Source organism: Solea senegalensis, linkage group LG4 (genome assembly GCF_019176455.1).
Source record: "Solea senegalensis isolate Sse05_10M linkage group LG4, IFAPA_SoseM_1, whole genome shotgun sequence".
Classification (NCBI taxonomy): domain Eukaryota; kingdom Metazoa; phylum Chordata; class Actinopteri; order Pleuronectiformes; family Soleidae; genus Solea; species Solea senegalensis.
In genome coordinates, this window is record NC_058024.1 from 15,533,395 (window position 1) to 15,558,756 (window position 25,362).

The 25,362-nt window shown below is 40.3% G+C and overlaps 1 protein-coding gene across 8 annotated transcripts in view; it reads right to left on the reverse strand.

Moving 5' to 3' along the window:
• The window catches only part of ptprt (protein tyrosine phosphatase receptor type T), a 216,343-nt gene that overhangs the window by 130,361 nt on the left and 60,620 nt on the right, over positions 1-25,362 (reverse strand). For all 8 annotated transcript variants that reach the window (XM_044023698.1, XM_044023695.1, XM_044023697.1 and 5 more), the window contains exons 8-10: positions 12,526-12,641; positions 11,605-11,785; positions 778-887 (exon numbers count right to left, since the gene is read on the reverse strand). In XM_044023698.1, coding sequence (XP_043879633.1) covers positions 778-887; positions 11,605-11,785; positions 12,526-12,641 — 407 coding nt within the window. The remainder of the gene's footprint in view (positions 1-777; positions 888-11,604; positions 11,786-12,525; positions 12,642-25,362) is intronic.

Consider the following 25,362-nt stretch of genomic DNA (forward strand, 5'->3'; position numbering starts at 1 on the left):
AAAAAAGCTGACTCCTGAATGAACATGCAAAGTGTAGGCACTGTAATACCATCTCATTATGATAGATCACTCAGACGCCTACACTGGAAAATGGAAATGTTTTTTTCTTCCACATTGTATAATTTTAAGTGGCCAATGATTAAATTGTCTGTCACACTAAAAATATATTTACACATTTGATCACCCTGTTATACTGATGAACATCAAGCAGTGTGATAAGTGTGATATGATTTGTAATTATAGTAGTAGTAGTATCGCCGTCCTCTCCCCTTGTACAACAAAATAATTACATTAGGGTATTGATGGCTGCCACTGGTGATTTATTTCAAACTTCAGACTGTGTTTTTCTTCCATGACTCAATCATTTTGAGTCAATGAAAGGAATCTGGGATGCAACCGACATCTACGACATGACAGTCACCAAAAGTTAGGCCATCTTGACCATTGTGGCACAGGTCATAAATCCCCATGCTCGAAGCAGACGAGACATGGATCATAAACTAAATCCATCATGGTATTTTTTAATAGCTGTGTGATGCTATAAAAATTTGGTCACATGCGATCGTTGGCGGCTGAGATTCGGAAAAAGCAGAGGTCATCACTAGTGTGCAAACTCTAGCTCCGGGTCACCGGTACAAGAAGACAGGGCACCTGCATTGTAATGTGAGGGACAATACTTTGCCTGTATTTATACGGTAAACCGGCTCTGCTTTAAACCAATAACATGAATGACAACGACGTCAGTTAGTGTGAACATGTTGAAAGGATTTGACCAACCTCGTACAGTGTGATGACCCCGTTGGTTTCATTGGGAGCTTTCCACTGCATGAAGATCTTCTCTTCATAGGGCGTATTCTGGAGCGACTCCATTGGCACTGAGCCGGGCACTGCAGAGAGAATTAGTATTCAAATGTCAGTGTATCAGTGTCTTGAAAGAAAAACAACAAAGTACATCATAGTTTCATGACTGACTTGTATAGTGAAGCAGTTGTTTGTGACAAAAAGTGTATAAGGTAGAGGCCTGAAGAAGCTGCTAATCATTTGGCTTTTATTTATGGTAACATAACCCTTTTATTATTTTTGAAAAAAGGTTTACAACCTCCCTGTTCATGAATCATATTTGACCTGTGCCTGAATTACTCACCAAGTATGGCTACGCAACTTAATGTACACGCATCACTGTAACTGTAATGTGCATGCACACTCACTTTAGTCGTTTTTTAATACTGATTTGTGTACAGGGGTGTAATGTATGCCAGAGATCATATTCAAGTTGATACTGAACATATATATATTTTATACTATTCTAGTCATGCTATTTATTCATATGTCGTCGTGATTTATTTTCTCTAAAGGCTTGGAAAAAATGAAGCCAGAAATACTACTGGGTCAACGCATCACACGCCACACGTAGGTTTTAAGGCCTTGTTTCAATTATAAATAAATAATTAAATGAACGTGTTTCTTCTGAAACATGACAACAGGTTATTGTTGGACCCAACCACAACAGTGAGGTTAAGAAAGACAATAAGGTAAGAAGATAAACGTGTTGTAATGAAAGCAACAATAATCCACTCTTGGTCACTGTTGTTTCATCACTAACAACATTTAGAACCACAGCAAGATATATCATAGATATAAATCATAGAAAATTTATAATACAGTTGGAGAATTACGTCTTTGACTAATATTGGTATCGGTAGATACTTGAGTTTGTACACAAAGTAGTGGTATTTTGCCATCTTCAGTTATTACTTTTGATACAACTCAAGTGAATAATGTGAAGCCATGTATCAGAGAAGCTGGACGAGAAGAAGGCAGAACAGAGGGATGACGAAAAGGAGCAAGATCACGCATATCTGGGAACCCTTTGACCAGAGTTATTAACTTATTCAAACTCTAATTCTGGGTCTTTTTGCTGTAATACAAAATAAGAAATGCATTTGAAATAATGAAATATGATGTGTGCGACCCCGTGATAGTTGCTGTTTTGTGAATTTTGAATTGCTGAATGGAGGTTCCCTGAAAATTAAAAGAAGGCATTAAATGCAAACAGCTGATTGAAGGTTGTCAAAGTGTAACAAAGACATTCAGTTCAGACACATATTTAAAAGCGGCAATGAACCCTCTGGTGTAATGAACATGATCAGTTGAATTGTTTTTTTATGGAAACAGCTAAATGAAAGTGTAGTTACGGCAGCGATCCAGGCTTAATTCCTTCAACCACACAGAGAATGTCACGGGGATTAATAAGCACTGTGTGAACTCAATGTGTGAAATGGTTTGAATGTAACAGACAAACGTTTATATTAAACACTTGAGTGTCAACTTTGAGGTATATATATATTTTTTTGTGTGAGGTTATTCTAAGTCACAGTGGACAAGCATTGCAGCTCCTTTAGGGGAAATAAAACGTGGTTTTCCTGTTTTCTGTGCCTACGGGTGCTCGCTCACACACTAAATCTCACTGTAAGTTCAAAATAAGTAGCGGTCGCCCGGATGCAGCTTCAGAAGCCGCTCTTGCTGCTGCTCATTTCAACCCATAGTGACTCTCTAGAAGCTCTATGACCCTGCAATGACCTTTGTTTGACAGTTTGGTGATCAACCCATATTGCTGACGAATTACGCCCATCACACGGCCGATCGTAGTTTCCTATTTAGATTGCACCTATTCAGCAGTAAATTAGGTTTAACGGCTGGGTACTCATCCCTCCTCTTCATAGCCATAGACTGTATATGAAAAAGCCTCGAGATTTACAATTTGACTGACACCATGTCAGTTTTTTTTTTTTTTTAAACCAGAAGTTCACCGGCGTTACCTGCAACCATGCACCTATTGGACTGTACCAACTGTCAGTCACAGAGAATCCTGTCATGTGTGTGTAATGCCTTATTGTCCAGTTCCCTCTAAATGGGAACATGGTTTTCCAAACTGACATCAGCTGTCATTTACTCAATAATTGTTCCTTTAAAGGTGACATAGAATGCTTGTATCACACATATATGTTAGTTATGGAGGTCTATTTAAATATATTAACTTGTTTTCATGATTAAAAACCTCCTAATCGCTGCAAACGAGCCAATCAAAATATCTCCTCACTGACACTCTCGTCAGCCGCGCTGTTTCAGACCAAAACCACACCCCTAGAATGTGGACTGTGTTGTGATTGGCCAGCCAACGAGAGCTTTCCCACTGTCCTGTGATTGGCCAGGTACCTGGAAGTGACGTAATAGATAGGCCAGCTCTCAGATACACAGCTCCCCCTCTGGCACGGTGGATGCTCTGCATCTCAGCAGCTACAACGAGAGTAGTTCTTCTTCTTCTGCGGTTGAATGTACGCAACTGGATGTGCCCGGACTAGTGCCCGCACCAGGAGGCGCTACGGTGGTGAGAGGAGTGGTGAGGATTTTTGATGACGACATCAAATTAAGGAAGTGCCGATCCGCTTCGCAGAGCCCAGGAAAACAATGCAACACTATTTTCTCAGCAGTGGCTGAACTGTTTGTTCTGAAACTTTAGGGTTTCATAAACGAGGTAATGACGCAGATACACACACAAACGCAGCGTTAATTGGAGCTTCCGGTCTATGTGGGCTTTAATCTTCCAGTCAAATGGAGTTCTGTGTTTCTTCCAAGGCAACTGGAGGGCTAGGTCTATTTTTTACATACAGTCTTTGTCCATGGCATGTATTGCAGCAGGTAAATTACTAAATACATTACATGCTAAGAACATGGTTTATTCTGATTTAACTGCAATCAAGACAAATGTTCACTAACTCTGCTGTTAACAAAGACAACCTGCTGAGGGGCTATTTGGGCAGGGGGTAATTGTAATCACCTAAAACTGGGGAGGACTATAGAATATGTGATATTAAAAGAAACCGTGTGGTTATGCCAGCACTTTGCCTAACAGTCGTGTTTCAAATGAAAAAGAGGCACAGTTGAAATATGAAAATACAGAATCCTGGGGACATTGGTTAAAATAGAACTGACACGATTACCCCGAGGTGGGGTGGAAATCTGCCTGTGGAGTCATAAAAACACTGAGCCTTCACTGCACTGCACTTATCTCCTCTCATTCACACAAACAGCAAGGGGCAGACAGATTTACTATGTTGCTCCTTAGAGTAAAATCTACCTGACTGCAAGGTGTCAAAAAAAACACAAAGCATACGGAGTACAATTTCAGAATTTGGAAAGGAAAATGAAAAGCATGCAGGTCTTGTGCTGTGTGTGTCTTCAAGAAGAAGAGGCAGGCTTTCACACATGGCTTTATGAAGACATGCAGACAGAGATGTGTCAGACACTGTGTCAGGGAGTGAAACTGTCAGACAGTCTAACACAGGCAAAATAAACACAGTGACATCCACACCTTGTCACTAAATGTAAGACAATGAAAGACGAGTGCTCGTGCGCATGCCGCACATTGACGCACAATCACCGAGGGGTGTGAGTTGTACTAAATGTTAAAAAGACGGAGACAGACAAGGCCGGGGTTCCAGCAGTGTGTTGAAATATGTGTGTGCGTCCTACATCACTTCATATTTTAACTCCTCACTTTCATCGTCCTGATCCTGCAGGACTGTCAAGAATATTATCTGCCACGCCACGTTGTGTGGCCTTTAATCTGTTTGCAGTCAGCTGTGCATGATGTCAGCGATGGAGGTAGTTAAGCGGAGTCTACTGCGGCGCTGATTGTCAACTTGAATGTCTGTCACGTTCACTAAACGCTTGGAACGCAACAAGATCCAGTTTCGCGTGAAAACGCATTGCAGACGCTGAGCCATTTCCAGCCGCAAATTGAAACAAACAACACATTTCTCCTTCACGTCTCTTTGTCTCTTATGACCTCTTATGATCTCAGTGACACCCAACATCAAAAAGAAAGAAAAAATGATAAAAGATGGATGCAGCACAGCATTTCCTTTTGCACTTGAGGACAGGGTGCCATTATCCATCTTTCTTTAAAACATCAAAGAGCTTTAAGGCAACCTGCGATCCGGAAAGTTTCAAAGCATCGCTGCTGGTTTCTCAGGTGATGAAATTTCATGGTCTAATTTACAGTAAAATTGAGGCTATGTAACCCTATGCCAGATTACAATCATTTAAAACCCTACCACAGACATGCTACCTTTAAAAAAAAAAAATGAGAGTTGTGCTTTTTTTATGTTTTTACACATACGATTACATGTTATTCATCTAATAATGAAATAATAATAATAATAATTCATCTATGTTTTACAGAAGTTGGTATCCTCAGTGTTACTTCATTTAACCTTTACCTGTCCTTCACCTTAACCTTTGGTATGTCAACGTTTCAACAGATGGGGCTGGTTTGTATTTCCAAAACATATATTAAACATCATCTTTTTAAAGTTTTAAATAAATAAATTAAATAAATTTCCAAGACTGGCGAATTAATATAAAGCCAAAAATTCAGTACAAGCCTTGTCCAAAGTTTTCAAAACAACTGGTGTGTATGTATGCAAGTATGACAAAATACCGCATAACACTTGAAGTCAACGTCCCCGAGATGAACCCATGTGAGTCATCGACACGAAGAGTAACAGTGACACACACAGACACAGTAACATAGTGACAGAAAAGTCAGACAGAGGAATATTTTGATTACTAATTCCAAGGTGTTGATTAAGGCTCCAGCCGGTGGAGCATATCAAATTACCCTAACAAAGAAACGCAATTAGATGCTGCCATTTTTATTCAACACCTTATCGCTTTGTGTGTCCGTGTGTGCGTGTGTTCTTTGTGAGGATCACGTGTTCCCGATCGAGTGTTACAACTGATGGAGTGAGAATTTTTTTTTTTTTGGAAACTTCAAAATGCTGTTTTTGAAGGGAATGAAAACAATGATTTAAGGTTATGGTATTCTTCTCTCGTTAAGTGTGTGTATGTGTGTGACTGACATGAGGAAACGTCTTTTCATTGAAAAGACAACAGCAGCTGTTAACACATTAGTCATAACTTGATTAAGTTCCACCTTGCTGCACAATGGTTGGCCTTCTTTATTAAGCCACACCGCACCACCACTGTCTCTCCCTTATTCATCTATGTCTCTTTCTCCCGGCCTTTTTAACCCCTCCCTCTTTTCTAAAACATCCTCCATTCAATTGAAATTCTGCATGAAATGAATCTGTGTTCTCTCTGCGGCTTTCATTTCCCCTGGCTTTCTTTACCCACACGTTTGTTATGATAAGCAACAGGCAGCGTAGTTTTTATGAAATTGTTAACTTAGATTTTTTATTTAGTGTTTAGAAATAAGAACGATGGATATGTCACTTTGGGATGAAACACTTCATTTGGTCCCATGTACACTTGTGGAAACGAGTGATTTGTTGTTCAAGATTTGATCCTTGTAAAGATGTATCCTCCCTGGGCATAAATAATCACATCTTGATGAAAAGCAAGTATAGGCAGGCGTTGGCAGCAGAGCTGATGGACTGGATTAAGAATAAATGACATGCTGTGAAGTAAGGATTACAGGATAGATGTGTATTAGTACTGGTATCTCCTTGTTTAAGTGGGACTGTTTGCTCCCGTGAGCAGCTTATTTGTATGTCTAAATACTGTTCAAATGATCAACATCCAAAAGAAGCTTCTAATTACAATGACAATGCTAATGGCCCCTCAAACTGTAGTCCTGTAAACGTATAGCCTAGATAGTGATAAATATAATGTATTCACAAAATCTCAGCTCTCCAATGAATAACAAGTGGGAGTAGGGAGGAGGGATTTTAAAGCAGAAAATGATGTTATGATAAAGTCTTCATTAGAGGAGTAATTTTTGCACTTTTTGGGCCAAAGGTCAAGGCAGTTTTATTTTAATTGCATACCTAATAACAGAATCAGCACTCTGCAAGGTCAGAGTTCTTTTGAGAAGTTTCCCACATTGTTTCTATGCGTTAACACTCTTTGTTTGACGTTTGTAGTCCAAGTTCTGAGAGATTTCTCTAAATGTTTGTTATTACAGCCCTATACTCAACTCAGTGCTATCTCCACAAATACATTTTGCTTTAAATCTTCAAAATATTATTATAAAATATCTTATTTCTTAAAGCTTTTGTTTTTCTAAAACAAAGGGAAACACCAACACAGGCCAAGGTAATTAGAGATAGTCTTTCACTTGAATCTTGTATTTATTCATTCAGACGCCATGGGTTGAGATCACGGTGTGATCATCGATGCAACAAAGAAACATTTCATATTATTAAAAGCCCAGAAACAAGTGCACCTGTGGAACTAAATGACTTTGATAAATTGCCTCTATGAAGAAAATGACAGCTGAATAATAATATAAAAAAAAACATCTTCTATGTATCTAAGTTGTTTTTCTTCTCTGAAGAGAAAGAGATTATTACATTTTAACAACTCTGACTGTCCTCTGAGTGAGAAGATTTCTTCTTGGGTTGATACGGGGTTATTTCATGACATAATCATGTCACAAAAATCGAGGGATTTAAAATCAGTATGTATATTGAATATGTGCCGTGTGACTGCCCTGATTAACACAACTTACAACATGATATTATCATCTGTGGTATAGTGACAGCATATTATTGTTATTTTTTAAACCAGGGGCAGATCATCTCCAACCCCTTCTCACAGCCTTCAGTTCACTGAGTCATATTTAAAAGGGCACACATTTAACTAATAAACTAAACTGGCTCTGCTGAGATGTGCTACATCTCCAGTGAACTAACAGAAAAACTCTTCCAGCTCATCATTTAGTAGCAGATGTTCAGTGTAAGTTACCCACCACAGGGTATCAAGTTAATATCTGTTGTGGATCAAACACATTGCTAGAGGGCATTTTTGATAACACCTCATAAATACATTGATCACAAGTGATCCAAGTGGCATTTTGTTGCCCTTTGAACTCACTTGCTAATGCAAAATTGTTGCATAACACGAAAAGGTCAGTACAATGCGGGCGCTGAAGTGGTGAGACAGCTACATGACTTCCTTTGGCACATGTTTGATAAATAAAGGCCTGGCGGTAAATCTGCTGTATTGAGTTAACCTGACAGCTACCTGACAAATAGGTGTTTCATGGTTAGGTTAATAGGCTGGTGTGTACAATAAGTGGACATGACATTTGTCTCTGGGGCAATTCTCAGTCTGTTTGTGTGCTTTGTGCATGCATAGTTTTGGACTGTCTTTTGTTGTTATGAATGCATGGGCAACTAGGAAGGAAAAAAGAAAACAAGATGATGCACACAAGATATCTTTCAGAAAAACCTCCTCAACACTTAAATATGAGCACCCAAACCTCTCAAGGTGCGCAGTTAATTTTGATGAATGCAACAGTTTTTACTCTCATATCATATCAAGTGTGTACTTTTTACTTTTAGTAAAGTTGGTTCATACCGTTCATAGAGCCACAGAAACAATGTCTCAATAAGCCCTTCCTGAACTCTTCTTCATCTGTGAGGAGCTGTGCATCCTTGAGAATAAAACTTTAACCTTGTTTTGCACATTTGTACTATCTGACAAAGGCTTCTTTAGACTTTTGAACTTTTCATATACTCGGGGAGTCAATTAGCATTGCAGTGATGTGCAGCAGAATGAAACACAATCACTTTGTTGAGGACCTAAGCAGCATGGAACTAAGACACAAGGCTATTTTCTGTTTGTGGTGGATGTGTCGGAGTAACAATGCTGCTGGATGTCTCACACTGAGACAGTCAAAGGGTGTCTGACATTGTAAACTGTCTGTGTGTGAGTCAGAGAGATGAGGTGAGTCATGTGAAAAAAATTACACTTTTATGTATTAACATCCTATAATCAAGTTTGCCTTTATTAACCCCCATGAACCATCACCTTATCGTCCTAGGAGCTACAATAGGAGCTACAATATGTTGTCAGGGGCAATTAGCCCCTGGTTGGGTCTCCCAAGCCAAATTAGTCTTATTGGTCCTACGTACTTTGTCTGAATTGTCAGACAAAGAACAGTTTGAGCCTGGAGCAGGGGAAAGGGCCCATCTGTGAGTGCCTGGTGACCGGGCCTTTGCCCATGGGTCACGGTCGGGCCAGGCCTGAAGCACTGACCTGGGGTCATCCTTCAGTGGACTCACCACCCACAGGAGGAAACATAGGGGTCCAGTGCATTGGACAGCGGACAGGGACAGGGTACTTGGCGGTCTGATCCCTGGTTGCTGAAATTGGCTTTTGGGGCATGGAATGTCACCTCTCTGGTGGGCACAGCCGGTGCTTGTGCAAGAGGCTGAGAGATACAGACTAGATATAGTTAGGCTCACCTCAGAGCAGAGCATTGGCTCTGGAACCAAGCCTCTCGAGAGGGGTTGGACTCTCTTATTTTGCGTATTTAGTTGATCCTAGTGAGAGGTGGAGGGCAGGTGTGGGGCTTATTAATAGCTACGCGGCTTTCTGCCAGCATATTGGGGGACAGGTCCTGACAGTTGTTTGTGCCTATGCACCAAACAGTTACTCAGAGTACCCACTCTTATTGGAGTCTTTGGGACAGGTTCAAGAGGGTGGTTTGGGACCGGCTTCATCGAACAGCGATCTGAAGCTTCCTGTGGGACGGTTTGCAGCTGAGTGTGAAGTGGTTGGGATGAGGATCAGCATATCTAAATCTCAGGCCATGGTACAAAGCCAGAAAAAGGGGGGTGTTGCTCACTTCAGGTCGGCAGGAGTCACTTCCCCAATTGGAGTAGTTTGAGTATCTTGGGGTCTTGTCTACGAGTGAGGGTAGAGTGTAGAACCCTCACCTATGGTCAGGAACTATGAGTAATGACCGAAAGAACGATATGTATAAAGTATATTTGTGTGTTTGAGAGAGTGAGAGAGAGAAAGAGAGAGAGGGGAGAACTGGCTTAATTTGCAGTAGCCCCAGCTCTATAAAGCCATTACCATACAAACAGCAATTAGTCTCCATGTGAACAATTGCTGCTCTGTTCCCTAATTACTGAATTACAACTAGGAGATTAATGATGGTTAAATAAAAAACAATTAAGAACAAAACAATTAAGAATGTTCCCCCTCTCTCCCCAAAGCCATTGCTGCTCCCCTTAATGTTTGCTTGTTTTTTTTTTGTTTTTTTCCCAAGCTTCTGGCTTCAGACTAATCTGGGTATATGTGTGTTCAGCTGGTGAAAGGGAGGGAATTTCAGGTTGAGGTCTGATGTTCCCCAGAAGCTAAATTCAGAGAATATTAGTAATGTGATGTGAGAAGAATGGTAAGCCTTGGGGAGAGTGGGAAAGACATGAGAGATTTGGGATCATTAGAACATTTTTATCCTGCTTATCTGGCATCGCTCTGATGGATTCAAGTTATTCCCGTTTATCGCTGTTGTGTTGTTGAGAGAAAGGTGAGGCAGCCATGAATTAGGTTGTAGTATTCGCTGAGGCAAACACTTTGTTCTGGATTGAGTGGAATACAGAGCCCACCGGTGAGGAAAGAGGAGCCTAAAATGTTGTTTTGAAGTATTTTTGGATTGCATTGTTGGGTATGTTCATACAGTGTTTGTCAGTACATGTTGTACAGCTGTGATAAGGGTTTGAGGCTCTGCAAACTCCTGAAGGGTGTTTTTTTAGTTGATGATAAAATTTAATTAAAAAATCAGATGTGTTGAATACACTACATGGCGTAGTAGTAGCTAGCCTTACAGCAAATAGACCCAGTTTCACATAGCTTTGCTCCCGGGACTCCTGTTTCCTACCACAGTCTAAAAACATGCAGAGGTTAACTGGACACTCTAAATTGACCGTAGGTGTGGATGTGAGAGTGAATCGTTGTTCCTTTCTGTGACTGGTGACCTGTCCAGGGCCATTACAAAACTGTTTCAGACCATTTTTTTATTTACATTTTCTTATGTGAGCAGTTTACTCCACTTTAGTTTTTGACAAACTGCTCTTGCAGCTGTCAGAAATATATAGCTGTATCTGTGTCTCAGCAAATGGTTCTCTGGTGCAGAACGTAATGAGAGACTACTCGTTGGTCATGTGTGGGTCGGGTGCAAGTGGACTTGAATGAAAATACAAGTTTGGGTGGGTTGGTCAAAAGACGGCAAAGAAGGCGCCGTTATAAATAAACAATGAGCGACTCGTCTTTGTCTTGTCCTTTCGCTCCCTCAATCCCTCCCTCTCACTCAATCTGAGTGTGTGTGTGTGTGTGCGTGTGTGTGTGTGGGCCCGCACAGTGAGATTTTACCTATGATTTATTTTTTTTGTTAAGCTACATCCCCAGTGCCAAACAAAATCTGTTTCCAGCAACCACCAGCACCTCAACCAAGCACACACTCAGCTCAACTGGTCATGTGCTGGAAGCACGTAAAGGACCAGGCTAAATCCTGGAAATGTAGACTTTATTTAACACAAGGCACAGAAAAAATTGTTCAAGTGTTCAAGTTTTTTTTTTTTCAAGCAATTAAAAAACTTGTTTTTATTTATTTTTTTCTCTATTTATTTAACCTCTTCCTACACCTGTGGCCAGGATGTGGGAAGAGCATTATCAGTGCCCAAGAAAGCACTACTACTCCAACACCTAGTTGGTGGAACAGCTAATGCTGCTAAAGCTTATCTTGTTAGTTGCGGTTTGACTTTGTTTGTAGAAATGATTACTCACCATCCTCCTCTGTCTGTTTGACTATCTCCTCACTCTCCTTGCTTCCTTCAGGGTTGGCCAGGACCAGCCGCAGTTTGACGTTGACAAAAGGCCTCAGCCCCCTAAGAGTGTAATGTGATGATGTCTGGATCAACTCCTCTGCTGAAAACTCTTGCTGGTTGAACACATATTGGTACTGCACCTACGAAGCAAAGGGAGACACTTGACATTTATGCCACTGTCACTGCAACCAATTATTTGCCAAAAAACAATAATGATTGAAAAATATCCTGTCCCTAGCTATGCCATGTTCAGAAAAAAAAAGAAATAGCAAATGCCGAAACAGGCCCAGACTGATTTTCGAAAGCACATTTGATCCAAACCACATTGCAGTGCTAATCAGTAAGTCGTGTTGAATTGATGTTTTCTTCTGGATTAATTCATCCGAATACTTTGTACTTGTTTCCAGGTTATAGTCTTGCTTTGAAATGTAACTCTAAGCTGGTCTCTATTGATGTGCCACATTGTTCACAATACTCAAATTGGATTCCAAAGTGTCTTTTGAATGCATAACACAAAGATGCAATTACAAATCTAGAGTGACTGAGTTACAAAAGCTTAGATCAGTAACAATCCATGCAGATTGGTTGATATGGTCTTAATGGACAATTATGACCTGCCTACTTGCAAATGTTAGTGATGATTGTCTGTCCTTAAGGTCTGGGACTAATCTGATTTGCATGTGAACACTGATTTAATGAATCCAAGAGGTTGATATTCACTATTGTCAGCGTTATATTTCAGTGAAAACCTAAAAACAATGTACTCGCCAACCTGAAGGTATACTATGCCAACATTGATTCCAAGGTAGAAATGAAACGTCGACAACATGCACTACTGAATGTGCAGGTACCACATAAAAATGTGACCATATGTGCATACCGTCAGATTGTAGCTGTGGCAGCGGGTGACAGCATATCCAAACGTCTCCCATTGTATAGTCAGCTGACGGGCTCTGACATCCACCACATTGACGCTTTGGGGACCATGGACTGGATCTGAAGGAGAGTGTTTGACAGAAACAAAAAGTTAGTTCTTAAACTCAGCATGAGAGACCGCAGCTTGATGGATTGGAAAGACTGTAGAACCACTTAGTATTTAACTGCACAGCAGCTCAGTGGATAAAATCTTCTGTACAGGACGGAGTATTGATCCGATTGATGTAAAGAGTTCTCAGAAATGTTGAGAAATATCTGAATTTTTAGTCACAGAACAATCTTTCTTGAAGAGGAACCCTTCACCTTCTGTAAATAACCACAGTTCCTCTCAATAACCACTTTACATTCTCAGTAGTTGATTGTGACTGAAGAGCAGTTTTCGTCTTTCCAAGAACGACTGGTGACTAAGACCTTTTGGTGCAGCAGCCAAAAATAAAGTGTGAAGAAATTACACAGGAATACACATGGGCACATTGTCTGCAACGTGACATGTGGGTAACTCAATTAATCTCCATATCTAAATAGAGTGGTCAATCTATTTTGTTTAGACAAGAATGTTTTGAGCAAGCATTATCTATCATAGCAGTCGGGGTTTACCAGGACTAGTGACTGGATAGAAAACATTTGATTTTCTACATAAAATTTACAGGAGCCGAAGTAACAGATGAAATGGGTGTATTTATTTACTGACAGTAAATTGGTTCAGTGACCACTGGTAGAACACAAAAGCCAGGAACAGGTTCAAAGCTTCCAGTCTGTGATGTGTTATGGGCAGTCTATCTGACCATTTGGCCATGCTGTATCATTGCAAAAAAAACAACAACAAAAAAAACAGATGCACAAGCCAGTAAATCCGCGCATTGATGTGCAGACATTTGAAGCAGTTAGGACTGCATTTCCCTCATGTCATACATCATACGCACATGGAAGAAGAAAACCCAAAGATGCAGGCATATACCGGCACAACCTGCGACAGACTCAAAACATCCCACGCACATCCACACGTAGCTAAAACAGGCTCGCGCGCACACAGAGAATTGTTCCAGCCATATGGGCTCTCATCCCCACGACTGATTGCACACTAACCAGCCTGTTCAAACCAATCATTCGGTTTGCATAATTGTTTTCTATCAGCAAACAATGGCAACCACAACAGGCCACTACATAATGAGAGGAGCTACGGTATATCCACTGTACTTCTACCAAGATAATGAAAACTTAGCTTGTAAGTCATCTCTGAATCTCAACTCAAATTCATTGTGACAGATTTAATTATTGCTGGAGCAACTCAACTAATTAATATTATGTGACATTTGAGAGAATCCTGCTGCTGTCAACAGGTGAACTTAGATGATCAGGAAGGATTTAACACTCAAAGTTAAGTTTTCAGACTTGATTAAACTCACTCTCTGTTGACAAATATCTTACATTATTTGTCCACTTGTCTCCCATATTGAAACCATTAAAAAAGAGTCTCGCTTTACAAACATCATCATATATTAAATTATATCTAAACTGTAAGTGATTGATTGCTGAATTTGGGGGCGCCTAACAAAATACCCCAAAATACCTCTCAATACAATGGCTCTAGATCAAAGACTTAAACGTAATCCCTTATTTAACCCAAAAAAGGGTTACGTACGAAGACAGTTGAGGGCATTTTAAGATTGTTCAAACAAGAGCCTAATGAGAGACGATTAGACAATGGTACTATGCATAGACCATGTCAGAGGACAACTTTCCAGTTGTTGGTGTGTGTCTGTATTTAAATACTGTTGATTGCACAATGTAGATAAACAACAGTTGGAGCCTCTTTCTGGGGTTGGTAAATAAAATATGCAGACCCTAAACTACTAAGTACTAAATACACTGATCTTGTATTTAATGCTTTAATTAGTGTTGTATTAATTGTGTTATCAACAGTCACTCTTTGTCACACCCATAACAGTAATTGTGTTTTCAGACCCTGGCCAACTTATTAGTATCGCTGCACAACACAGAAAAAAGTGCAGAAACTAAACAGAGTCATCAAATTAATTATGGAAAGACACACTAAAAAAATAAAGGCGAGAAAAGCACACGTGAAGATGAGGAGAGCATGATGGAGGGAGGTGCTGGGAGAGAGAGAGATTGGACAGAAGAGAGCAGGAAAGGTTATTTGAATTATAACTTTGTTTACATCGTTAAATCTATGATGGTGTCTCCCAGCCTGCCCTTGGTTATGACAAATACCAGATTTGCCACCTCATCCATCTGATTTATTCTTCCCGCCTCTTTCATTCATTTCTTTCCCCCTCTGTCCACATCACGCATCCATCTGTTTTCAACTTCTCCACTGCATCCTTTGCACATTAAAGACTGGCTGTCAGTGGCGGCTCATCAGTGGGTTGCATTAGGGCACACTACCACCTGTCTCACAGGAAAATCTCACCAACTGACTCTGCCGGCTGTGATGTTAGGATAAAGAGATAAAAGCCATCATTGTGAGTGTGGGGATAGATGGATGACCAATGATGACGTGTGACAGGCCCTTATAAATCAAATGGACAGATGGAAAGCAAAAAAGAAGCCACTCACTGTATGTGTGTGGAGGAAGCACAGTCATACCTCCAGAGGGACATAGTCAGACATGATTAATCAAAATGGGCCAAGGGTTGGCATGTTAGCTATCAAACACTGTGAGAGGGCATTTTACATGGCACAGCTGGCACACAATGTGACAAGGCCAAACCGCGAGACACACTGCAGCCAAATGTGGCCTCCCTCCCACTGCTGTGGACCAGAGGATACAACTGGTCCCAAAAGAACATACAGCACAAAGCTAGCCAATGATTTTTTTTTTTTTTCGCCCACCATGACCACACTACATGAAACTGAATAATTAGTAATTCATCACATTATGCAATCTTTCAGATGTATCTGATGTCTAAATGCTAAATGTCTCTTGCATCACGGACATGTTGTCAGGGGTTGTTTTGGATAACATTTGGATAACTTCCCGTTAATGCCTGGAGCACCACATTTGGTGGGCGAGGGGCTTCAGTGACAAACTTTTGAGCTTTTGACCGATAGCATCCTAAATGCAGGTACACTGTGCAAATCCTTGTGTGAACGATGAAAAGACAATATAATCAGTGAAAGATAATACCCATGGCTAGATGTATAATTAAATCCAGGTCTTTTAGCCCTCAGATTGACTTTTCTATGACTCCAGGCTGAACTGTATGTAATCATCCACCATTTCTGGGCTAACAAGCACACGGATAGTGTTAGTTCCCTTCTGATTTGACCCGAGGTAGAGATAAAGTTGTTTTCCCTGTCTGTGAAAGTACTTAAGGGTCTATTGGATGTTTTGGCAGGTAGATATCTAGATCAGACGAGAGCCTAGTGAGGCATTTTGTTTTGGTATGCCTTCCTGAATCTGATGAATGAGCAGTAGAAATGGAGCCATTAATCCAAAGACTTTAGGGAGCTGTTCCAGGGAGAAGAGACGAGGGGAGGAGAAGGAAGAATGGAAATCAATCTTGCTGGCTCCCAATGCTCTCCATCCTTCTCTATGTTGCTCTCTTGTTGTGTCTTAATCATTCCCCCTCTTTCATAGTTCCATAGTTTTTCCTTTGCTGTCATTGTTTATTTCTCTTTTATTCACATCATTTCTTTGGCCTCACACATTTATTTTTTTCATAATGTCTTTTCAGTCCGTCTGGATTTTTTTTTTTCTTCACGAGCTCTCATTTATGCATCCTTGCTCCTGTTTGTCTGCCTCTTATGCTTATTCAAGATCTCACTCAATCACATTCTAAATCACAAGTCTCTAAGACAGATGAAGACACATGGTTTCTGTTGAAAAATGAATTGGCTTGCTGAGTCAAACATGTTAGGTAACATGACACCCATCTGCAGCCTGACTTAACATTTTTGACTTAATAAAATACCGTGGCGAAAACTATTGCAGTGGACTTCAGGAAGAATTGTTGCTCCTGAGGAAAAAGCCCCTGGAGACGATGGTCTGCAATTTTCTCTCCAGTCCCCAGTCAGTAGTTAAAGCGTCACTTGTTACAGCAAGTTCCTCAATAATAACAGAAAAAAAACATCTTCTGAAGTCTGAAACAATGGTTCCAATCCCTCTGAATAAAGAGCAAGACAAGCTTTTGTGTCTTTGCAGTCGCCGACTCCATCTTCTGGATTGGACAGTGGGACCAGGTGTTACGACTCGGCTCATCAGACAAAAGAACCACGAGCGTCAGAGCAGCTGCTGGTGTTCAAGCAGCGCTTGGATGGTTAGAGCTAAAGATCTGTCTCCTTGCATTACATCACTTGAAGAGCCATTTCTTATGGCCATGATACATGTCTCGAACAATTGTGAAATAATAATTTTGAAACATATAGAATGATTGACCACAGATGGCATGCAGTGTACTGCAGTTGCTCTGGGTGCTGGGGTAAGCTTTTGTGCTCCGGATTCTCTAATTGCTCAATATCTATTCCTAAAAAATGTAAATCCAGAACTCTTTACCCTCTCATTAGCCTAGATGACCAAATGATTTGTCCCAGTCTTTGCAGTAGTGTCCTAAAAATGGAGCGCTGCTTCTCTTTCTCTGTTTCTGTGGCCTCATGCTCACACTGCTGCGCTCTACCTGGTTCCGCCTCTCTTCTTTCTTTTTTGCATCCACAAGAAGTAAGAGTGAAAACATAGAGAGCATTCCTCTGGGAGAGACAAGCAGGGACAACTTGCTGTTTCAGGCTATAGCTGTGTTTGCATGTGCTATATTGTAAAGTACTGTACTGTTGGTGTGCGGAAGGAAATTACATATTTTTAAAGCTATACTGGCCAAAGGCTTCTTGTAAAAGTGATCCCAAGCACATACACATACACGCATATCCCTGAGGCTCATACTTCAGCATTAGGGCTCGAAGGACGACCGTTGATATGTTGCAGAGGCTGCACTTTAAATCTGCTTCATCATACCAAAGCAATAACAGCCTAACCTCAACCTAAACACACACACACACATGCATGCACACGCACACACACACCTCCAGTGATGATGGCCCTCAGAGGCAAACAAGCAAGATCAGACAGCAAACATCATAGGAGCTTTTTTTCCTCCCTGGACATAAAATTGTGTGCTTCTGTGCGCATATTTGCGTGGTTGCGTGAAGCGCCGTTCAAAGTGCAGAAAATATGATTTATTTCATATAAATAACACATATGAGCCAACATACAGAAACACACCGAGTTGCCTTTAAGGAGCTAAGCTAAGCATTTAAGGAGTCACTTAATAAATTAAAAACTGAGTAAGTTATACAGTATTTCACCACTAACATACTTCGACAGCAGCCTTTTCAAACCATCAGCCTCTTCATTGTTAGACAGCGCTAACAATGTCATTAAAATGGCTCATTGCCCACACAGACACACACACAACACACAGAAAAAAAAGACATAAATGGTTGTCTTGATCTACGGATGTACAATCCGATGTAACAAATGTCTAAGAATGCTCAAATCAAACAATATCCTTAAACATACATAGACCCTTCACACCATAAACGCACAGGCTTTAGACAAGGAGACACCCTGCAGCTTCCCGACTTGGATAAATTGGATTAAATCGACTGGTAGCAGATGCCTTTTAGTGGATTTTAATTATGTCGCCCTGCATGAAACGACTAGAGTAACATGATAACTCACTACGTCTGACTTGAGGGCAGAATTCCTCTCAAATCTGGAGCCTCAGCTCTTAAAAGTAAGATGTAACTTGAGACATGCAAAGAAAATGATCAGCATATGAACTATTGAAGCATACTTTATGGTTGCATGTAAAAAACACACACGCACACACACACACACACACACACACACCAGTTCCCATTGTTGCCAGTGACTGCTCTTTTATGTGCTTCTTTGTACTGCATTTATGAAGCACCAGCTTTCAGTCATTTAAAGTGAGCATCACTGTGACATGATTTTCTTTGGGTGTCCTGTGTCTTTCATCTCTTTTGTCAGGTTCACAAAGAAAGAAGCTATTGGTGTGTTTATATGCAAACATTGCACTCACAAACCTTTTTTCATACACAATGTTTTCCTGGTCTCTTGGTTAAAAAAAGTACTACATCATACTACATGTGCAGATACACAATTATTTTTGGCTCAGTTGGTCACCGATGCCCATTAACCCTCCAGATATCTCCCAAGTTGGGCTATGAACATATTATACATATATAGTTACACCCCAGCAGAAAATGATTGCTATGGTGAGGTCCTTCAGCAGAATGGATACAGGGAGCGAGTCACGATAAGCAGCAATAAAAGATATTCCTTATTTAGGCCAAAAATGGGGGGAATTTGCTAGAGCAGACGAAAAATGCTCAGAGCCACAATCGAACAAGAGTGTAATCCAGAAAGGGGCAGAACGGAAATCTCTGTCAAATCCTGCGTTATTATTACCAGTGGTGCCTTTTGGCAGGAAAGAAACATTTGAGTTGGAACAATTTTCAGAATGTAGGAGCTAAAGAGGGAAGTAACAGACAGAATGAAGAGAGTGGAGAATGGAAAATGAGAAAGAAAAGGGAACAATAGAAAACGGAAGGTGGAGCAAAAATAACGGGAAAAAATATTTGAGATGAAATGTCAATATCAAGGCTGATAAACGCAGACAGGAAGTGACAGAGAAGAACAGACAGACACAGCGAGCAAAAGAGAAAGAGAGACAGATTTCAAGTAGCGCTATAATGAGCCAATTGATGCTGAGGCCTGAGGTTAAGCACCTGAAGCCAGCCAGTAATTGGCTGAGAAAGGCAGAGTGACAGACAGAGACATACAGCCTGTGACCTTGAAGGAGACAGAGGGGTAGAGATAGGGAGATGGAGGGAGGTGCTAAACAGATTCATCTCCAGATGAAAAAATAAAAAAAGAAGTTACTATGGTCGGGAGAGTGGAGGAAAGGATGGGGAATGCTAGAGGGCCCAGAATAATGCCACTCAGCCAATTACATCCATTGGCTGAGTCAGATTAAATTATGAAGGAAAAAGTCTATTACTTCAAAGATCATTTGATTTCCATCATATCCTGTGGGTCTTGTGAATCAGAACTTTGGTTTATACATATATATAGACCCAGGGTCATGCTGAAACATCAATTAAATAGTCATTTAAAAAAACAAGGTTAATTTCCAACATTCAGTGAATAAACTTTTCAAATATCAAGAAATTAAAATGGAGTTCGGTGTGCATGGAATCCATTCTAAGACTGATTTGGAGCCAATGAAGAGGGAATAAAGTCAGTGTGTTATGCTCACATTTCCTTGATATTTTGTGACAAATCTGGTGAAAGGGTGGGCCGGGGCTTAATAGTCTGATCTACGAAGGACAAATGCATACTGCGCACATGGTCGGTTAAACAATCAGTGCATATGGAAATGTTTTCTCACATGGATGAAGCTGGAGTTGGACAGCACCACATGATCAGTGAAACACATGTTGAACTTGGACAGCCAATTTAGCATTGGCTCCAAGATTTGCACTGTAACTGGATACTTAATTAGAATTAGGATATTGTGACAACCTACACTGTAATTTATCTCTAAGGCAAGATCAGAAATATACTACTAAGTGGTGCATGCAGCACTTAGTTGTCATGTGTCAAAAGCTTAGTAATGGGGAAAAAGGTACACAATTATGTGTCATAGCATCCAATTAATGTTATCCTTATTATCCTGCCATATAATAAGCATAACCCCCAGCCCCGATTTGAGATCAGGTAAGGAAGTTTTACATCAGCACCCATTGACTGCTGGCTTGGGAGTGTTTTTTCGGAGAAATAGCAAATAGAGAAGACATTGTGACATTATGTGACAATTTAGTTGTGGCAGAAAAGCAAATCCCAAAGCACTTAATTCACTGGATCTTAAGCTAAAGCAACTTTATTTTGTCTAAGACAGGAGATGAGATACCAAGCCCACAGACAAAAATAGTAGTTCTGGCCCCAGTATAGAATATTGGAGCTGAGGAGACCTCCACAATAACACATCTACAAATATGCAGACATGTAGATGTGCGGATATGAGAATCGGAGAGGGAGAAACATACAAACTTGATTGACTGTTTGAAAGACGTCTAAAGGGTGAAATTCACAGTGAGTTTACTCAAAGCATGTTGGATGTGAAGATGTTCTGTGTTAACCTTGTTATCAAAGAGGAAATTGAGAAATTCATCAAAATCAGTACAAGATGACTCATAGTTTGGAACAAGTATTGGAGAAATTATATAAAGGTGTTTTGTTCTATATTATATTCATGGACAACAGATGTATATATCTGGTTATCTTTGTTGTTTAATACAAAAGGAAACTTGCACAGTTAACCTACAAGAGAACATTGTATTATTTTCTTTATGTCTTACAATCGCAGCTATTATCTTTATTCATAGAGGCCAAAAAAGTTTTGATATAAGAAATAAACAACTGAACTCCTAACACACTTACGTACACTAATGTGCACCACTCACCATATTCACTTCATTGTATATAAGAAAAAGAATATGCATCATTACATTACAAAGACTTTTTTTCATTTGCTTTTTTTTTCAGCTCCTACAAAACATTTGTTTCTAATAGAAAAGTTGCTTATACTGGTATCATTAAAGCAGAAAAGGAGTGGCTTCAAACGGTGCAACGCACAATGATGCAAAGTCAAGTGCTCTGGACGATTATCAGGTATGTCATACATGTGTTAGAATAGGAATAGAAATGATACAACAAGGTTTTTGAGTCCAATAATGTCAGAAACAAAACAATAACCGTTACTTGTAAACTGCGGCTACATTTTCTAAACCATTATAGATCTCCTTTTGTTTTTTAATGTGATTGGATTTTCCATACAGTGCTCCCATACACTGTAAACCAGATGGGTTGCATTGAAACTACTGGCGTTTAAAAGAGAAAATCTTTACAAATTGTGTTTTATTTTTAAATGTTTTAAGTGATTTATTATATTAAATGTATTATGTATAGATTTTGTAACTGTATATGTCTGCAAATAAAAGAGATAAGATGAGAGGACTTTTTTTGGCTTTGTGTGGCGATGCCTTTTAGCCACCGCATCGAGCAAGCATTTTAGAGCATACTGTGCCTTTGTGTATATGTGTGCATGTGTTACAGACTCTAAACCCGAGATATTGCAAGATCATTAGAGTCTTTGTGCTTTTATGTGTGTGCTTTTTGTCTTGTCTTCTGGCTTAATGGGAGAGTATTGACTGACGTCCCAAGACATGTTTCCCTCTATTAGAATCACAGAGAGTAAAAGTGGTATTTATCGAATCCTGCATCTGCTCAAGAAAAACAAGAGAAGAAACAGAGATGGTGGATGTTAATTAGGAAACACGGCTGATAAAAACAACATCTGAAGTACTCATTTTCCTTTGTTCCTTTGACGAGAAGGCACTAGGCCATATCAAGACAAACTAACCGTTGACATGGTCTGAAGACTCTTTCCATTGTATGGCGACCCAGAATCATACATTCTAAAATATATTCTCAACACCATTCTAATAAAACTGTAATGTTGCCACTTTATAAAAGCTGTCGCTTCTTGTTTCTTTGATCAAATCAAATGCTGTTCTGTTTGGTACAGGGAGTGTAGTACATTAGGCTCTCTATTGACTGTAACTTTAAAATCTGTTCATCTTTGACCTGTGTGACTTGTTTTTCCTTGCCCATGTTTGTCTTTGTTTTCCTGACTGTGTCCTCATTGACATATTTGAAGATTGTTGGACTGTCTGGACAAAGCAGAGCAGTGCAAGAGAGGATGGATAAACACAGTGGAAAGAAGTGCGAAGAATACAAAAAGGATACTTCGACTGAAGAAATAAGAGAAAAGCCAATGAAAAGGAGAGAGAGGCAAGGTTGCTTTGCAACCTTCCACAAAGCTGCATGTTCTCATCCCTCTGACATGCTTCAAACATAACCTTGATGAAGTTCCTGCGGTTTGAGCTCAATCTGACACACTACCAAGGTACTTTGAAATGGTCTAACCCACATGCAAATCCTGAACTCTGGTGTCACCACTGGCAAATGAATATAGTGTGTTTATATTATTGAACGTTGTCACGAGTCTTCCATGCTTTCAAAAAAGCTCTCATTAGCATAGCTGCGATCCTAAATGAAAGAGTGGGCCTGGATCCACTGACATGCTTAAGATAGAAAAGGATGGGTTCAGTTTTTCAGACACATTTAAAAGATAAAACCAAACATGAGATTGAGTTATGGTCATGGGGGATTTCTTTTTTATTTCATTGATTCAATTTCAATTTTTGCCAAGGCTTCACAATTTCAGTTTTCGTGTCCCCCATCTCTTCGGGACTCTATTTCTATATCATTCTTCTGTGTTGCATTATTTATATGTCTGATCTACTTTTCACACATAGTAGTTTTGGGCAGTGTTTTTTTTTTTTACTTTTGTCCGATCTGTTCTTCTTACCCTTCAATTCCCCTTGTTGTTTTTGCCTCTCACTAATCATCATCTTGTTCCTTTGTTGCCTGATTTGCATGCTGCTCTCCTGCCCTCCCACCCCACCGGCTTGCATCAGTGGTGAGGAGCTGAACTGAGAACAGAGAGGTCATTGAAGTCTGCCGGCTACTCTTAATGAGCTTGACGTACACACACACACACACACACACACACACACACAATCGTTACTGTGCGGACATACAACTTCAGTTTATACAATTGGATGAGTACAAGAGAGAGTGATAGTGTGTGTGTGTTTTTGTGTTTCCAGTTACAAGCTCACAGTAATTAATATGACAGACAGAGTCATTTGAGCATAGAGCACTCTGCTAATGTTGACCAGATGACCTGAGTGTGTTGTGTGTGTGTGTGTGTGTGTGTGTGTGCATGTGTACCTCCATTAACAGCTTGACACACTGAACACACTGACTTCACCCTCCTTTTTTTCTAACTTCCCTTAACTTTTTCTTGGTATCTTTTTCCTTTGTTTCTTTTTTTGTACAGTAAAGCAGCAAGAGTCGTCACATGCTCATTGAAACATGGTTGTCAGTGTGGACATAAGGGAATAAAAAAAAACCAGTGCCACTGAACAAAAGGCTAACCTTATGTGTAATCAATACCACCTTATGTGTACAATAAAAATGATGTTTGCCACATTCTCTCAGCTTTTTGCAAGTCGAAAACTGAAGTTTTTGTTGCTCAGGCGTGGGTCCACACTGAATGTGTGTGCTGCATCACTTATCTGCTGCCTCTCGCACAGCTTTGTTGCTCACACAGAGATTGTGCTGCTGTGGAGACATACAAATGACTTTTAAATACTCTAAATACTCCCCTGTACTCAACAAAACCCTGGGACTCTTACGAATGAGCCCACACATCTGTTGGTGCTGCACATATTTCACAAAAAAAAATGTGAAATGTTGAAAGATATGAATAGATTCAGGCAAATACAATGTTAACGTACTTTCACTTTAAAAAAGGGAAAAATTGTGTTGTGCCCTTCTGTAAAAGATATAGAAGCTGGAACTGTGGCTGTGGTTAAAGATCATTTTAACTGTCTACCTTTCTGTGAGATAAGCATGGCTTACCCAGACATTTGTCAAGACCATGGGTTTCAATTTAAAGAAAAAAAAAAGAAGCTCCGTCGTGTGAGACTTACCAGAAACACAGACATGCATTTCACATAAGTGAGCCACAAGGCTTTTGCAGATAATGTGACCACTCTCCTAGCTTCACTCATCCATGGAGAAAGTCCATGGAGAAAATCCAAGATTTTAGATCACAGGACACAAGAGTTGCTGTCTAATGGAGGATTTGTGCAGTCAACAAAGACTGCATATTGCAATCTCATGCAATTGTGGAACATCTAATTCCAGGATTTGTAGCTTGGGTGCGAGCGTTTGCCGTCATACAACCACAAGAACAACACAAAGGACGGCCATTGCTGTTGGTAAATTAGGTCTGCAGCTCAGCGATAATGGTATCGGATGGAGTCGAGTTGTTTGCTTTGTGCAGGGCAGTAAAGTTTGCCACACAAAATGTGTAAAATGTATTGTACGGTTCCTACTTTGTGCACATGGAGCGACGGAACAAAAACAAGCCTTTCTGCTGTATGCTGGGCCCTAAGCTCCCTGTCCTCCATTGTATGTTTTCCAAGTCTTTCTGTGTCCATATCCGCCATCACAGTTCTTTCCCTCGAAGACATCAAGACTTTCTATCAATCCAGCTAAGCTTGAACACACATGTATGAGGTCTGTCGGAGAGAAATGGTACTCAGAAAGGATGTTATGAGGAAAAGGGTGGCTTTAAATAACACACACACACACACAATCACAATAGGCCAATAAATAGAGGGTAATCAACATGCACTGGCTTCCAACTCACACATCAATCACAAAAGCTCCCCTATGAAGATAGCTCAGTTGTTATTACTGAGCCTCACTGAGTGAAAGTTGAGGAAGCAATCAGCCTTCTGCCTCTGAGTCACACACAGATAAACACACACCAAATCACACGAATTTCAGAACATTGCTTTGCCTTGCTTTGGACTTGAGAGCGCGTGTGCTATGGTGTGTCACTTGGATTGTGAAGTGTGTGTGTGTGTGTGTGTGTGTGTGTGTTTTCTACTGTTGAAAACTGCTACGCTGTAATGACTGCTCTCACGCTGGGGATCAGACACCTCCACCTCAGTGTGTGTGTGGGTGTGTGTGTGGGGACTTGCATATATTTAGGACCCTTTTCTCTTATAAACACTGGCCTTGGCAGGACCAGCA